Raw genomic sequence first — 17,315 nt, 5'->3', positions numbered from 1 at the left:
TCTCTGAATTCATGTAACAATCACTATTGGTAGTCACACTCTTAAACAGTACCTTCCTAAATAGGTTTATAGGGAGTGTATGTTTCCCCAAAGTAAACTGCCCAGTGCCTTGCATAGAATTGGTGTTCAAAAATATTACTGATCGGCCGCTTGATTGATGGAAAGGGTCTCCAGGTCATAGGGAACTGCGAGGTAAGCAGCAAAGCTGGTAGCAAACAGACATTTCAGTTCTTGATTTTATGTTTTTATGTAATTAAAAAAAATCTATGGGTATTATGAGCATATCTGGAAAGTAGTTATTCGTTCAATAAACATTTAATATGCCAAGGCATTGTGCTAGGTATTAGAAGTAAAACATACTCTTTCTCCTGAGCTCTATACCCAAATTGCCAGCTGCATTCCAGATTCAAATCCAGGTTCAAGTCCAAGATAATCATCTTTATCCCACAACACAGAAACACATCTTTCAAACTTGCTCCTCCTCAAAACCTCAACATTTCTTACAGGCTTCCCATGACCCATGGGATATACATCAATGATTTTTGCCATCAAGAAAAAAAAAAAAACAAAACTAGGTTATACATTCATTCTATGAATGAAATAAGGAACAGTACTAAGATAACCTGGCTCTCACTGTTTGAACAGCCTACTAATACCATCAGGCCAACTTTCTCTGTTTACATGTAGCTCTTGTATTAGCTGTGGGACAGCTGCAGCCTTAATTTATTATGTGATAAAAGAGTTTACGACTACTTTCAGAACCTTTTTCTTTTTTTTTTTTTTTTGAGATGGAGTCTTGTTCTGTTGCCAGGCTAGAGTGCAGTGGTGCAACCTCGGCTCAGTGCAACCTCCGTTTCCCGGGTTCAAGTGATTCTCTTGTCTCAGCCTCCTGAGTATCTGGGACTACAGACATGCGCCACCACACCCAGATAATTTTTGCACTTTTGGTAGAGACGGAGTTTCACCATGTTGGCCAGGATTGTCTCGATCTCTTGACCTCGTAATCTGCCCGCCTTGACCTCCCAAAGTGCTGAGATTACAGGCATGAGCCACCGTGCCAAGGCCCAGAACACTATTTTTTTATTGAGGCTTTTAAGTGGAACAAATAAAGCAAAAGAATTGTTATGCTTTTCCTAGCTTTAGAGATGTAAACGTTTGTGCAATGAAGAAATGTAATTAAATGAAACAAGTTAAATAAACTAACAATTTATATTAATGATCAGTAGTAGAAATGTTTAGTTTTCTGCTGCATTTGCAATCCAGAATTAATTAGCTTATAAATTAAAATACGTGGAAAATTGAGGATTCACTTGAATCACAATGCAAATTAGAACTAGATTTCTAGTTACAAGGAATTCCTTGTAACTTTTTGTAAAAATTCCACAATTTTTTTGGTATAGATTTTATTAGGGATGAAATTTGATCCCCGGTTAGTATTCCACACAAATTTTTAAAAAGGTATCTTGGTGTTTGCTTTCTTCTGCTCTAAGTAGGTTCCTTACATTTTTCTTGAATTAATTTGCAAAGTAAATGTTTATCTATTAGTATTAAAAGAGAAAAACGATAAATAAAAAATAGTAGAGGTACATAATTTGAAAGAGCATTAAGACATGTCTCCCACACCATAACAGTGGTATAAAACATGAAGATGACGCCTGATAGGATCCACAATAAAGTAAGAAAATGTCTGTTCATGATTCTTTGATGAAGGATAGCACATACCAGCAGAATCCTGAAAAAGACAAACCTAAATTATTATTATTATTATTTTTATTTTATTTATTTATTTATTTTGAGACAGAGTCTTGCTCTGTCACCCAGGTTGGAGTGCAGTGGCACCATCTCAGCTCACTGCAACCTCTGCCACCTGGGTTCAAGCGATTCTCCTGCCTCAGCCTCCCGAGTAGCTGGGATTACAGGCGTGTGCCGCCACGCTCGGCTAATTTTTTGTATTTTTAGTAGAGACGGGGTTTCACCGTGCTAGCCCGGATTGTCTCAATCTCCTGACCTCCTGTTCCACCCGCCTCGGCCTCCCAAAGTGCTGGGATCACAGGAGTGAGCCACCGCACCCGTCAACATTTAGGGCATTCTTATTTATCTGCCCTATAAATGATGGTTTGACAGACTAAGAGAACTGTGTTCTACTCCATCTGAGTCACAGATTTAGCTCTAAAATAAGCAGGCAATGTTATTAGATACAGATGACAGAAAGGAAGCCAGGGAAGAAAGTTCAAACTGTTCTCCAAACAAAAGCATATTCTATCAACTTTTAATTTTAACAAAACTCTAAATAACATTGTCTTTTCTCCTAGGCATAACATTGTCCTAATTGTTAACTCCAGTTGTAACAACTGTATTAACAAAAAGTAATTAAATTCTTTGGTTGCAAAAGTTCTCTCACACTTACATAGGCTGAAACTTTAAAGACAGAAGAGGTAATTTGTATTTTCTTGGTTTGAGGATTCTTTCGAACACTAAAAAAGGAAGAAAAGGTGCTTTTAACACATAATAGGCATTGGCGTATACATTTAAGTAATGATCCCTTTTAGTATTTACATATTCTTATTCATATAGAACATGGAAATACATACTATCCAACTAAGTGGTTTGAAGAAATGGCATCAGAGGCTTCAACCAAGAATGGGCAAGGTCAACTGAATTGAAATAGCAGAAAATTGAATCTTACAGTTAGAAGGTTTAAAGTCAGTCTGAGACTCAGATGATGAAATTACCTTCACAGGCTACAGAGACAATTATTGGACAAATGAGGATTCGTAAAAATCAGACTGAAGTGTAGACAACCATATCGGGTAGATAAAAGCATGCTAGACTGAAGACTTAAACAGTGTAAATACAAATGCTAGTTCTGCCACTGACCTGTTCTTTCACTTTGAGTAAGATTAACCTTTCTGAACCTCAATTTTCTCATATGTAAATTGGGAATAATATGTTCCTTTTAGTATATGAAAATCAAATGAGATAATGTATACAAGAACTATTTGTTGGCCCGTCACAGTGGCTCAAGCCTGTAATCTCAGCACTTTGGGAGGCCTAGGCGGGCGGATCACCTGAGGTCGGGAGTTCGAGACCAGCCCAACCAACATGGTGAAACCCTGTCTCTACTAAAAATACAAAAACTTAGCCTGTAATCCCAGGTACTCGGGAGGCCGAAGCAGGAGAATCGCTTGAACCCGAGAGGCGGAGGTTGCGGTGAGCCAAGATTGCACCATTGCACTCCAGTGTGGGCAACAAGAGCGAAACTCCATCTCAAAACAAAAATAAAAACAAAAACAAAAACCCAAACAGCTATTTGTTAAATTATATATTGCTAAGTTATATCATATTAAAAATAATTTTTTCTCAGTAGCTTTCCTTCAGTTATTCTCCCCACAAAAGATTTCCTGTGGCAATATGTAGTGAGAAAGCAAACTAAGGATTGAGAAAATAAGCTACAGATATATATTTAAAATTTGTTACATATATAAATAAATATACACACACTTTCTAATGCTTTACAGTTTGTAAAACATTTTTTACACAATTTTAAACTTTTTATTATTTTTCATTTTTGTAGAGACAAAGTCTTGCTATATTGCCCAAGCTGGTCTTGAAACCCTGGCCTCAAGAGATCCTTCTGCCTTCGCCTCCCAAAGTGCTGGGATTACAGGTGATGGCCACTGCAACCAGCCTCCAAAATACCTTCATATACATTACCTCATTTAAAGATCACACAATTCATTGAGGTAGGCATTATTTTGCCAATTTTATGGACAATATAACTAAAGAAGTTAAATGATATAACTAAGATAAACTAAATAAAAGTGGTATTTCTGGGAATAGAATACAGGTGACTCAGAGTCCAATAATCTTTCTGCTACACATCAGCTGCTTATCCCAGACCTATACACTCTATAAATATTTAACACATATGTATCAAAGGTATTATTAATGTGTGACATGTATAGGTAAAATGTGAAGGAAGATACCCTCTTCTCTACTTTTTTAGGTGAAAGTACTGCTTCTCCCTCTACTACACATGTAAAGGTAATTGGGAGAGGGAGAGAAGAAGGAGGAGGAGGACGAAAAAGGAAAACTCAGTTTGAGCGGTGTGTGTGTATGTATGTTTGAGCTTGTGCACCTTTTGGGGATGACCAGCCATTGCCATTTCAGGGTTCAAGAATCTTAGGTGGTTTTCATCTCTACTAGGTATTTCATTTAGACTTCAACCCAGGATTAAATTGATTTCCAAATATTTCTATGACATAAGTCAAGTTCATTTTCTTTTGTTTTCTCTATTGCTTAACATACTGCTTAAAAGTTGAATAATACTTTTAAGTTTTTGTGCTTACCCAAGGGATGACTATAACCACTATATATAAAATACTTGCATACACCTATATAATCACCTAGATCGATATAAAGAACATATCTATTTATATCTCATTATAAACATTTATCTGTGGGTGGTTATATGGTATAAACATACATATTCACCAAATTTTATGTATATTTATGATTTGTTCATTTTACTATACATAAATTATTTCCAGTTTGAAAATCTGAGGAAAGAAAAAACTTCGTAAAAGTGCTTATCAAATCAGTTTAGGGGAAAATTTAGTATTTGATACTAGAACAATTACTTAACACATATAAACATGTACCACAAGTATATCGGCCGGATGTGGTGGCTCACACCTGTAATCTCAGCACTTTGGGTGGCCAAGGTGGGCAGATCGCCTGAGGTTAGGAGTTCCAGACCAGCCTGGCCACCATGGTGAAACCTCGTCTCCACTAAAAATACAAAAATTAGCTGGGCCGTGGTGGCATGTGCCTGTAGTCCCAGCTACTGGGGAAGCTGAGGCACAAGAATCGCTTGAACTCAGTAGGCAGAGGTTGCAGTGAGCCGAGACTGCACCACTGCATTCCAGCCTGGGCAATAGAGTGAGACTCCATCTCAAAAAAAACAAAAACAAAAACAAAAATATTGTTTTAGAAAGAAACTACCATTTGTACATTATTAGAAGTTAGTTACTAATAGAAAGAAATCATACTATTCTATTACCTCCGATCCTACATTAGTATTACTTTAAAATATCTCTAAAATAATTAGTCTAATTTTTTATAGGCCTAGCAAGAAAGTACAGTTATCATCTGTCCTATATCTCTTAAGAAAAAATGAAAAGGAAATATAAAGTGATATTGATTAGTGCTCTGTGGTGGTCTACTAATAATTGCATTATATCAGATCTTTATCCATCACTAACTCCATCCTCTGATAAGCATGGTTTTTAAGGATACTGGAACATAATTTCTATATAATATTTTTAAAAAGTGTAGTTATATTAATGGTTTGGACATAATATAGTTGTTTCTTGTCAATGTCATTTGCGATTATTTCTGAGGATCAGTCCCATATTGACTCTAAACTCCAGGGTGTCCAGACTATTCTAAGTAACTGCACATTTTAAAAAACAAGGACCTGGCTGGGCACAGTGGTTCACACCTGTAATCCCAGCACTTTGGGAGGCTGAGGCAGGTGGATCACCTGAGTCCAGAAGTTCAAGACCAGCCTGGGTAATACGGTGAAACCCCATCTGTACAAAAAATATGAAAAACTTAGTCAGGTGTAGTGGTGTGTGCTTGTGATCCTAGCTATTGGGGAGGCTAAGGTAAGGTGGGAGGATTACCTGAGCCTAGGAGGCAGGGGTTTCAGTGAGTTGAGATTGTGCCACTGTACTCCAGCCTGGGCAACAGAGTGAGACCCTGTCTCAAAAAAAACCAAAAAAACCAAAACGATAAAAAATAAATAAAACAGGCCGGGCACGGTGGCTCATGCCTATAATCCCAGCACTTTGGGAGGTCAAGGCAGGCATATCACAAGGTCAGGAGATCGAGACCGTCCTGGCTAACACGGTGAAACCCTGTCTCTACTAAAAATACAAAAAATTAGCCAGGCGTGGTGGCGGGTGCCTGTAGTCCCAGCTACTTGGGAGGCTGAGGCAGGAGAATGGCATGAACCCAGGAGGCGGAGGTTGCACTGAGCCGAGATCGTGCCACTGCACTCCAGCCTGGGTGACAAGCAAGACTCCATCTCAAAAAAATAAATAAAAAATAAATAAATAAAATAGAAAAAACAAGGACCTACTGCTTAACTAGTATCTGAAGGGCCTAATCTAAACTTCTCAGTTCAAATAATAAAATTTCACATCTGGGGTAGATACATGGCTTGGGGGAACTCTCCTGAAACTTTGACAAGAGCATGTGTCTAATGTCTAAAGCAGAAAAGACACAGGCACCATTATTAACTATGTACATTTCTGCATATACATTTTTGAAACGTAATAAAACAATTGATCATTTACTCTTTAACAAAATGGGTGGTTCTAAAGTATTGCTTATTTGGTTTAAAGAAATCTCAATCTTTTTAAGGAAAACATTTTTAAAAACATTAAAAAGGTATATTTTGGCCAGGTGCGGTGGCTCACGCCTGTGATCCCAGCACTTTGGGAGGCCGAGGCGGGAAGATCACCCGAGGTCGGGTGTTTGAGACCAGCCTGGCCAACAAGGTGAAACCCCATCTCTATGAAAAATAAATAAATTAGCCAGGCATGGTGGCTCAAGCCTGTAGTCCTAGCTACTTGGGAGACTGAGGCAGGAGAATCCCTTGAACCCAGGAGGTGGAGGTGGCAGTAAGCTGAGATCGTGCCACTGTACTCCAATCTGGCCTGGGTGACAGACTCTGTCTCAAAAAATAAATAAATAAAATTAAAAAAATAAAAGGTGTGTTTTATAGGACCTGTTATAATGGATGAGGACAAAAATATTTTAATAACATTTTTACCCTTTTGTTTGAGTTAGAGACTCCTAAAATCACACTCTGTAGTGTGCTCCCAACATGTACAAACATAAGGGATGGACTGTGCTAGAATGGATTAGCAATAATGTGTATTTGCAATGGCAGGTCAGACACTGTAAAGCAGTCATACTTTTTCTTAGCATCTAAAAATGTAGAAGAGAATTGCAGATGAGAATCTGGGGAAGGGAATGTTGGGAAAAATAGCAGTTTCTTCAATGTGTAGGTTCTAAACTTATTTCTACTCCAAATATCTCCAACACAATCTCCTCCTTCATAGCACACAGTAGTGAGGAATTCCACAAGTTCATGTGGCTGATGGGGTACAACACGTTGTGGTGGTAGTGGTAGTAGTATGTGTGTGCGTGCATGAGTGCGTGTGTGTGTGTGTGTGTAGGGTATACAGAGTAGTATCTTCAGGGAGTGCTAGAAGCAGACTAGCAGGTTTACATGAACTTCAAATAATTAGGACAGTATGTTTGATGTATTAATAGGTATGTACATGCTTTTTCTGAAATTGTTTCTAACATTTCTTTGTCCAATAATCTGTATGTGTTGACAATAACTTGTTCATTAAAATCATAGGGAGGCCGGGCGCGGTGGCTCAAGCCTGTAATCCCAGCACTTTGGGAGGCCGAGACGGGCGGATCACGAGGTCAGGAGATCGAGACCATCCTGGCTAACACGGTGAAACCCCGTCTCTACTAAAAAATACAAAAAACTAGCCGGGCGAGGTGGCGGGCGTCTGTAGTCCCAGCTACTCGGGAGGCTGAGGCAGGAGAATGGCGTGAACCCGGGAGGCAGAGCTTGCAGTGAGCCGAGATCCGGCCACTGCACTCCAGCCTGGGTGACAGAGCGAGACTCCGTCTCAAAAAAAAAAAAAAATAAATAAAATAAAATCATAGGGAGATTATAGAAACATTTTTCTGTTTTTAAAACCATATAATAAATTAATTGAATAAATAACTAAATTATGCAGTTTGCTGTATAGCTATATGACACAAGGAATGGATATGAGAATTAAAGTGTTGAGTATAAGTAAATTAACAATTATGAGTGTAATGAGAAGCTAATTCTGGTTTTCTCCTATGAAAGTAAAATTATATAACTAACTTTTAAGACCCTTTACTCTCTGTTGTTTTGCCTATTAAGATGATCCAATATCTTCATAACTGAAAAACTCTACCAAAGAACATCCACTTCAGTTAAAAGAAAGGTACAAACAAGAAATTTGTAAGATTTTAATTCTCATTAGATCTTCAAAAAGAAAAATGCTACCAAAGTACCTCAAACTGTATAGCACTGGGATTAATTTGAAAAGGTAAATATTACACCTACGTGAAAATTCTTTCACTTCTTTGGAACAAAGGTAATAATTGTTTTTACTATTAGTTAAGCAAACTTAAACATCTGGAGGGATCTCTTGTGTTCCCTTCAGATTTAAAAGGAGGCTTGGTAAGAAAAAAAAGAAGGCTTGGAAGATGGCAGTTGGTAACAGGTCTGAATAAGGAAAAAAGCAGAAGAGGTAGAGGAAGAATGAGAGGACTGAGAACTAAATAAGAGAGAAAACCAGAAATCTTTCTATTCTGGACGAGAGGGGGAAGGTTATGAGAGGGAGGTGAGGGTAGTGCTTTTTACATGCTTTGGTTGTTAATATGACCACTGAATGATGTTGTGTAATTCCATCATGGTTAAACAAATAATTTATTCTATTAACTAGAGATTTACATATTGTGATCTAGCAATATTACCTCACTAGATCCTTATAGATAAGCTTTGCTGTTTCCAGATATGGGCTAATCACATCTTCATATTGACAAAGGGCTCCACCAAGGCAAAGATGTTTGAAAAGACAAAACAGGAACTCTTCTCTATCTGGTTGGCTGAATATTTCATATTTTTCTGAGTCTTCCACTAGCAAAACCTAAGATGATAAAATTCATCTTAATGTAACATAACTCAAGGTTTTAACTTTTATGTTTTCAAAGGTTTCATTTCATATACTTAAAAATAATCTTACACCTATTTTAAGAACTAATCTTGAGTCAACTGAAGAGAGTAACCTGTAATCTGCATTTATTTGCCTCTATTTTATCATTAGGAACTGACAATCAATGAAAAGAACAAATCAAAATTTAAAACACAGTGGCTAAGTCTTCCCTCCTTCCACTTTATGTCTTTATTCTAGTTGATATTTTTAGTAATTGTTTTAGTGTTATGTCACCTCAAATCTTATTTGGAAATAAATAGGAGCATAAATAAATGAGAACACTTCTCCATCCCATAAGGCCTCCTGCCTTGGCTTCTACCCAGAGACTAAATGGTCATGTTCTAAGCTCTCTCCTCTTATGGAGTTTGGATGAGTATTGGTCTTAATCCCACAAGTACTCCTTTTTGAAACTTTCAGGTGCTGGAGCCTCATATCCAGCTCTCGCTTTCCTGCTCTCTAGTAAGATCACTTCACACATCACCTATTGACATTGACTCTTGCCCCTCTGAGGTCTTGCTACCTCATACAGAGAGCAGAAAAACTAGATATGATGTAGGGGATTTTCTTATGCCATTGGGAAATACAGACCACTGATTCATTTATTGATTGTAGTGGGCATAAAAAGGTGACCAATGTAAGAAATATATTTCTTCCATTGGATTGTTTATATCTTACCTGCTTTGTTTATTTTTTCTTTGTTTAGAGATGGAGTCTCACTATGTTGCCCAGGCTGGTGTCAAACTCCTGGACTCAAGTGATCTTCTTACCTCAGCCTCCCTATTTTAAAAAAAGAATGTGAAGGCTGGGCACAGTGGTTCATGCCTATAATCCCAGCACTTTGGGAGGCCATGGCAGGAGGATCGCTTGAGGCCAGGAGCTTGAGTCCAGCCTGAACAACATAGTGAGACCTCATCTCTAGTAACCCCCACCCTAAAATAAGCTGGATGTGGTGGTGAATGCCTGTAGCCCTAGTGAATGAGGAGGTTGAGGTGGGAGGATTGCTTGAGCTCAGAAGATGATTGAAGCGGCAGTGAGCCATGACTGCACCACTGCACTCCAGCCTGGGTGACAGAGCAAAAAAAAAAAAAAAAAAAAAAGCATGTGAAATAGCTAAAAATAAAATACAGATATAATAAGACCCAAATAATAAAGGACAAAAAAACTATGGTCAAGAAATAAAATGGAAAAAAAATAAATACATATAAACAACTTTAGATAGGAGGGATGTCAAGATGGTTGACTAGAGGCATCTGGCACTCACGTTATGAACAAAGTAGAACCAAAATAGCAAGTAGATAATCACACTTCAAAGACAGAGTCTAAGAGAGAACACTGGAATTCAACAGAGAGGTAACAGGAAACACACAGGCACAGAAGGAGCTGGGATTGGCTGGGAGTCTGGAGAGGCTTCCCAATGCAGGGAAATGGTAAGTGAAAGACCCCTAGCAGTCCACATTTCTACTGTGGACCTCTGCAATCCTCACCATGGGAGAGCTCCTCAACCCTCATGGGCCCTGAGACTAGTAATAGCGTGCTGCCTGGAGACCACACAATGGTACTGCTCCAGAGAGGAGCTCATGCTGGCTCCCACAACGCCCCCTCCACCTCCAAGTCCTAAGGAGCTGCAGGATGGCACCACTTTGAGAGTCCAACTCCTACCAGACTGCATCCTTCCTTGGGGCCCAACAGTCCCTGCATTTCCACATCCCTAGATCCCCAATGACATCCCCAAATGTCCACCTGGATTCTGCATGGTGTCTTTTACCCTGGGGAATGAGTAATGCAGCACACTGACGAGGCTGTCCTTGAGACAAAGGGAGACAAAGTGTGTGCTCCCCAGAACCTGAAACCCACTTACCTGGGGCTGCTGTTACTGATAGCAACCTTGCCACCACCAGCAGCAGGTCTACCATCCACTTGCATGCTCCCTGAAGATGGGGTCTCCCACCCACAGCTGAGGGCCTGAAGCATATGCCACTGGCAGCAACCTTGTACTCCCCATTTCCTTGGTAGCAGGGCCGCTACATGCTTGCATGTGCCCTGAAGACTGGCTCTCCCTACTGTTGCTGCCACTACTGCCATGGCCACTATTACTGGAAGCTGAAATGTATGTTCTCCAGAACCCAAGAGCCACCTGCCAGTGGCTGCAGCCACTGACGGTAGCCCCATCCCAAAGCCCTGCAGCAGGGCCACGGATGAGCTCTCTCCACTCATTGCCACTGCTGCTGCCATCTGAGCACTTTGCTAGGGGGCTTGAGGATCACCCTGCCCAACTCACAAGAGGCTGCATCTGTATGCACCACTGGGGGACCTGAGGACAGCCCCTCTGGCCTGGCACTGTCCCCCATCCAGTGCCCAAGCACACCCAGGACTCTGGGGTTTGCCCTGTCCCATCCACCACTGCTGACACTTGTGTACTCCTCTTGGGGACCTGAGCACAGGCCCATTCAACTGGCCACCACCATAGCATACTTGCTCCCTGGGGGCCTGGGGACTGGCCTGCCTAGCATGTCACAGCCACTGCTAATATAAGTGTGTACTGCTTGGGAATCCAAAGGTTGTCCCACCACTGCTACAGCCATCATCCATTTAATGCACACTGACTGGGGACCCAAACACACATCCACATACCCAGCCCACCACTAACACTGCTGGCACATGAGCAAGCTGCCTGGAGGCCCAAGAGTCAGCCTGCTTGGACCTGCTAACACCACTGCCTGCCTACACTGCTCAGGGGCCCAAGGACAGGTGTGCTTTGGCCAGCTGCTGCCACTACTGGGACCCAAGAACTGGCCTACCTGTCCCCAGCAAAACTTCACCCCAGCCTCTACTAACAATTGCAACCTAAGCCACTGAGGAAACCACAGACACCAGTGATGCTGAGTACACCTGAATAAATCATATGGAGACTACACTACTGCTTGCACCCAGAATTAGAACCAAAGTGCTCTACCCAATCAACACCACAAGTACATTTTCGGGAAAAAGTTTTCTCCTAAAAAGCCAATCCAATAAATTCAAAGAAGTGACTGTTAAACTAGATGCACAGATATTAATATAAGGACACAAGAAATATGAAAAAGCAAGAAAGATGACACCTCCAAAGGAGCACAATAATTCCCCAGCAACAGATTTAATTAAAAATAAATTTATGAGCTATAAGAAAAAAATTCAAAATAATGACTTGTCCGGGCACGGTATCTCACACCTGCAATCCCAAAACTTTAGGAGGCTGAGGTGGGTGGATCGCTTGAGCCCAAGAGTTTAAGACCAGCCTGGGCAACATGGTGAAACTCTGTCTCTAGTCCTGAAAAAAAAATTATCTCAAAAAATTAATGATATTAAAGAAGCTCAGTGAGATACAAGAAAGCACAGATAAAGGATACCAAGAAATCAGAAAAACAATTCAGGATATGAATGAGAAATTCACCAAAAAGATAGATATCATTAAAAAGCACCAAACAGAAATCCTAGAACTGAATAATTCAATGAGTGAAATAAAAGATTCAATTGAGAATTTCAACAATAGACTACATAAAGCCAAAGAAATTGTTTCAGAACTTGAAGACGGGTCTTTTGAAGTAACCCAGTCAGACAAAAAAAAGAGAAAAAGAACGAACAAAGCCTACATGACATATAGGATACCATAAAGCAAACAGTTTTGAATTATGGGTGTTCCAGAAGGTGAAGAGAAGCCCAAAGGCATTTAAAAAAATCTATTTAACAAAATAATAGCTGAAAACTTTTCAATTCTAACAAGAGATTTAGATGACCAGATACAGGAACCTTAAAGATCCCCAAATAAGTACAACCCAAAAATGTCTTCTTGAAGGCACATTATCATCAGACCATCAAAAGTTAAAGAAAAGGAATTCTAAAAACAGCAAGAGAAAAGTGTCTAGTCACATATAAGGAAACCCTCAATAGACTCACAATGGATTTCTCAGAAGAAACCTTACAGGCCAGTAGAGGATGAGATGATTCAAAGTGCTGAGAGAGAAAACAAAGAAAAAAAATGGCAGCCAAAAATACTATACCCAGCAAAATTATCCTTCATAAATGAAAGAGAAAGTATTTCCTAGACAAGTAAAAATGGAGGGAATTTATCATCACTAGGCCTGCCCTGTAAGAAATGGTTAAGGGAGACCTATAACTGAAAGCAAAATTTGAAAACACAGAAAAGATTCAAATATTACCACTGCAGAAAACCACCAAACCACAAAGATAAACAAAAAGAGAAAAAGGAACAAAAGATATACAAAATAACCAAAAAAATTAACAAAATGACAGAAGTATGTCCTCACATATCAATAATAACCTTGAATATAAACAGACTAAATTTTTCACTTAAAATGTGTAAACTGGCTGAGTGGATCTAAAAAACAAAAAGCATGATCCAACTATGTTGCCCATAGCAAACTCACTTGACCTGTAAATAAAACAGTAAAAAGGGACAAAGAAAGTCATTATATAATGCTAATGGGGTCAATTCAGTCAGAGGATATACTATTCTTAATATATATGCATCCTTGGCTGGGCGCGGTGGCTCAAGCCTGTAATCCCAGCACTTTGGGAGGCTGAGACGGGCGGATCACGAGGTCAGGAGATCGAGACCATCCTGGCTAACACGGTGAAACCCCGTCTCTACTAAAAAGAAGTACAAAAAACTAGCCGGGCGAGGTGGCGGGCGCCTGTAGTCCCAGCTACTCGGGAGGCTGAGGCGGGAGAATGGCGTAAACCCGGGAGGCGGAGCTTGCAGTGAGCGAGACTCCGTCTCAAAAAAAAAAAAAAAAAATATATATATATATATGCATCCAACACCAGCAGACATAAATATATAAAGCAAATATTATTAGAGCTAACAGAAGAGATAGACTCTAATACAGTAATAGTTGGGAAATTCAACACCTCACTCTCCACATTAGACAGATCATCTAGACAGAAAATTCATAAAGAAACACTGGATTTAAGCTGCACTTTAGACCAAATAGACATCTACAGAACATTTTATCCAACAGCTGCAGAATATCTATTCTCATCAGCACATGGAACATTCTTCAGGATAGACCATATGTTGATTAACAAAACAAGTCTCAACACACTTAAAAAATTGAAAACATACCAACTATCTTCTCATACCACAGTGGAATAAAATGAGAAATCAATAACAAAAGGAATTTTAGAAACTATACAAATACATGAGAACCAACAACACACTCCTGAATGACCAATGAGTCAATGAACAAATTCAGAAGAAAAATTTAAACTTTCTTGAACAAACAAAAATAGAAATATAACATACCCATGCCTATGGAATATAGCAAAAGCATGCTAAAAGAGAATTTTACAGCAATAAATGCCTACATAATAAAAGTACAAAGACTTCAAATAATCTAATGATGCACCTCAAGAAACTAAAAAAGCAAGAACAAACCTAAAGTTAGTATAAGGAAATAATAAATACCAGAGCACAAATAAACAAAATAGAGAAAAAAATAAATAAACAAACAAACAGAAAGGAACTCTAGATGGAGAAAGGCTATCAAAATTGTACCTTATGCTTAACACTACCATACAAGGGAAAAAAGAAAATACAATGAATTATACAACAATCAGTGTCTAGTAGAAAGTGCACTTAATTATGAAAATTGATTAAGCTCATTTACAATCTCTACAGAAAACTTACCACAGGTCATTGCATATAAGAAGTATTTAAAAAACTCAACTCTATGGTGTTGTCCATACACAGTTTATTTATAATGCCTTGATGAAAACCAAGGTTGGATATGTCTAGGAAAATATAGGTAAGGGAAAGCAGTCCATACTTAATTGCTCTCTGGGTGTGCCACAGGTAACACTTACACATCTCCACTTCCTTCCTTCCTCTCTCCTTCCCTCCCTCCCTCTGTAAGAAAATAATGTGTTATTGTGGCCCATGTTTGCAACTATCTGAAGATGTGACTTAAGAGAAAGGTGAATAAAGTACTTAGGAATGAATAGTTAACACATTTCTTACATGAATACTCTCATATATTGAACTGATTAGGCTGTGCAATTATTGGGGGGTGGAGAAGACAGGGTCCCACTCTGTCACTCAGGCTGGAGTGCAATGGTGCCATCTTGGCTCACTGCAGCCCAACTTCCTGAGTTCAAGCAATCCTCCCACCTCAGCCTCCCAAGTAGCTAAGACTACAGGTATACGACACCATGACCAGCTAATTTTTTTTCTTTTTTTAGACAGAGTCTCGCTCTGTCGCCCAGGCTGGAAAGCAGTGGTGCAATCTCAGCTCTGCAACCTCTGCCTCCTGGGTTCAAGCGATTCTCTTGCCTCAGCCTCCTTAGTAGTTGGGATTACAGGCACGTGCCACCTTGCCTGGCTAATTTTTGTATTTTTAATAGAGATGGGTTTTCACCATGTTGGCCAGGCTAGTCTCATACTCCTGGTCTCAGGTGATCCACCCGCCTCTGCCTCCCGAAGTGCTGGGATTACAAGCATGAGCCACCATGCCCGGCTTGGCTGTGTAATTTAAAAAAATATAATAATTTAAAAAAATTTTTGGAATGAATGTGAAAACATAATATTCTATGGCTTTTCTCCATCTCCATTCACATACAGATCTCTTCAGCAATGTAGCTCTTAGACAGTAGGTCAAACTTCTGAGCCACAGTCAGGAAAGTGGTTATTAGTACTTACATTACAGTGAGCCAATAGAATCTGTAGTGCTGCACAATGGGGGACGCTTTTTAGTTCAGGCTGAAGCTGGATGTTAGTGTTTTTTTTTATTAGCCATAAAGCAACCAAGTTAAAAACCTTTCCTCCCTGTTGCCACAGAGTAGCAATGAACCCAAGAGCAAGCCATACAGGCAACTAGTAGAAAAACACTGAGCTCCAGCATTTCATGAATAGAGGTGCTATTCATGGCAATAAATAAGATAGACAGCAAGCAGTTTTGCAGAGTATTCTGTTGGAAAATTAATCCTTCTTTTTAAAAAAATGTCCACTGATGATACTCTTTCTTAGAAGTGACAGTGAATTATCTAACATTAGAGGTAAGGGTCTTTAGACCCTTATGCCAGAGAAGAAGTGTGAGAGACAAGAGTTGACAGTAGTATCCAAAAGGAGGGAAACCCAGACCAAACATTTCCTAAATAGTAATTTCCAATCCTTGGTAAGAAGAAGTAGAAATTTTAATATCAGACCCCTATTGTATAGTATTTTTTGTTTTGTTTTGTTTAATTTTTTTCTTTTGAGACGAAGTCTTGCTCTTTCACCCAGGCTGGAGTGCAGTGGTGTGATCTTGGCTCACCGCAACCTCTGCTTCCTGGATTCAACGAATTCTTGTGCCTCAGCCTCTCGAGTAGCTGGGATTATGGGTGCCCACCACCACACCTGGCTAATTTTTGTATTTTTAGTAGAGACAGGGTTTCGCCATATTGGCTAGACTGGTCTTGAACTCCTGACCTCAGATGATCTACCCACCTTGGCTTCCCAAAGTGCTGGGATTACAGGCGTGAGCCACCACGTCCAGCCACATATATTATTTATATTATCTCATGTTAGATATACTTCATTTACCTAAGAGCAAACTATATGTAGTCTCATTCAGTTGTGTGTGTTTGGGTATTCTCAGCAAGTTAATTTTATTTTCTTCTTTAACTAAGTTAATGAGTTCTTTTAGGTATTGCCTGGTTGGATGTCTCCCTTTCCCCTACAGACAAGATTCCTGTGTCTGGAATGATGGATCAGTAGCTTCCCTAGTTCATTGCTATCTGGATTTGCAATACATCTGACTTGTATGTCTTCCTTCTTTCTTGAGGACAATAATAACAGTAGTAATTAATAGAAGTTGTTAATATTATGGAAAACTTACTAAGCGCCAGCCATTATGCTAAGCAGAGTAAGTACATTATCTCACAGAAATCTCACATTATGCCTACTTTATAGATGAAGAAACTGAGGCTTAGAGAGGTTAAGCATCAGTTATTAAGTGACAAAGGCAGGATTTGAACACATGGCTATTTGACATGAAAACCCTCATTTTTTAACTATTTTAATACTCTCAATAATTGTAACAATGATAATATCAATAATACATTTCTTTTTTCTGTTTTATAGAGACAAGGTCTCACTCTGTTGCCCAAACTGGGGTGCAGCGGCACAATCATAGCTCACAGCAGTCTCAAACTCCTGGGCTCAAGCAATCCTCCCACCTCAGCTTGCCAAGTAGCTGGAACTACAGGTGCACTCCACTGCACCTGGCTTATTTCTTCGTATTTTTGTAGAGATGGGAGTCTTGCTCTGTTGCCCAAGCTGACATTCCATTTTAACAGCATTCAATATTTCTAAAAGGTACATTTAAATGCTTCCTCAATTAATTTTCTCGATTTTAGGAAGAGGGTAGAATGGGCACTTTCATCTTCATGTTGTATAGATAAGATCTTGAGGCTCAGAAGATGGAGAAATTTGCCTAA

At 39.4% G+C, this 17,315-nt stretch overlaps 1 protein-coding gene across 4 annotated transcripts in view; it reads right to left on the bottom strand.

Moving 5' to 3' along the window:
- Positions 1–1,219: 1,219 nt before the first annotated feature.
- The window catches only part of CFAP300 (cilia and flagella associated protein 300), a 36,653-nt gene continuing 20,557 nt past the window's right edge, over positions 1,220–17,315 (bottom strand). For 2 of the 4 annotated variants that reach the window (XM_050758274.1, XM_050758276.1), the window contains exons 5-6: positions 8,605–8,777; positions 1,220–1,732 (exon numbers count right to left, since the gene is read on the bottom strand). In XM_050758274.1, the coding sequence (XP_050614231.1) occupies positions 1,486–1,732; positions 8,605–8,777 (420 nt within the window). In that variant the 3' untranslated portion in view covers positions 1,220–1,485. Of the gene's footprint in view, positions 1,733–2,407; positions 2,475–8,604; positions 8,778–17,315 lie in introns of all 4 variants that reach the window. The other 2 variants (XM_050758275.1, XM_050758277.1) reach the window with 2 other exon arrangements.

The sequence above is a fragment of the Macaca thibetana genome, chromosome 14, assembly GCF_024542745.1.
Source record: "Macaca thibetana thibetana isolate TM-01 chromosome 14, ASM2454274v1, whole genome shotgun sequence".
Classification (NCBI taxonomy): domain Eukaryota; kingdom Metazoa; phylum Chordata; class Mammalia; order Primates; family Cercopithecidae; genus Macaca; species Macaca thibetana.
The sequence above is the reverse complement of the archived record's forward strand: the minus strand, read 5'-3'. Positions and strand labels throughout refer to the sequence as shown.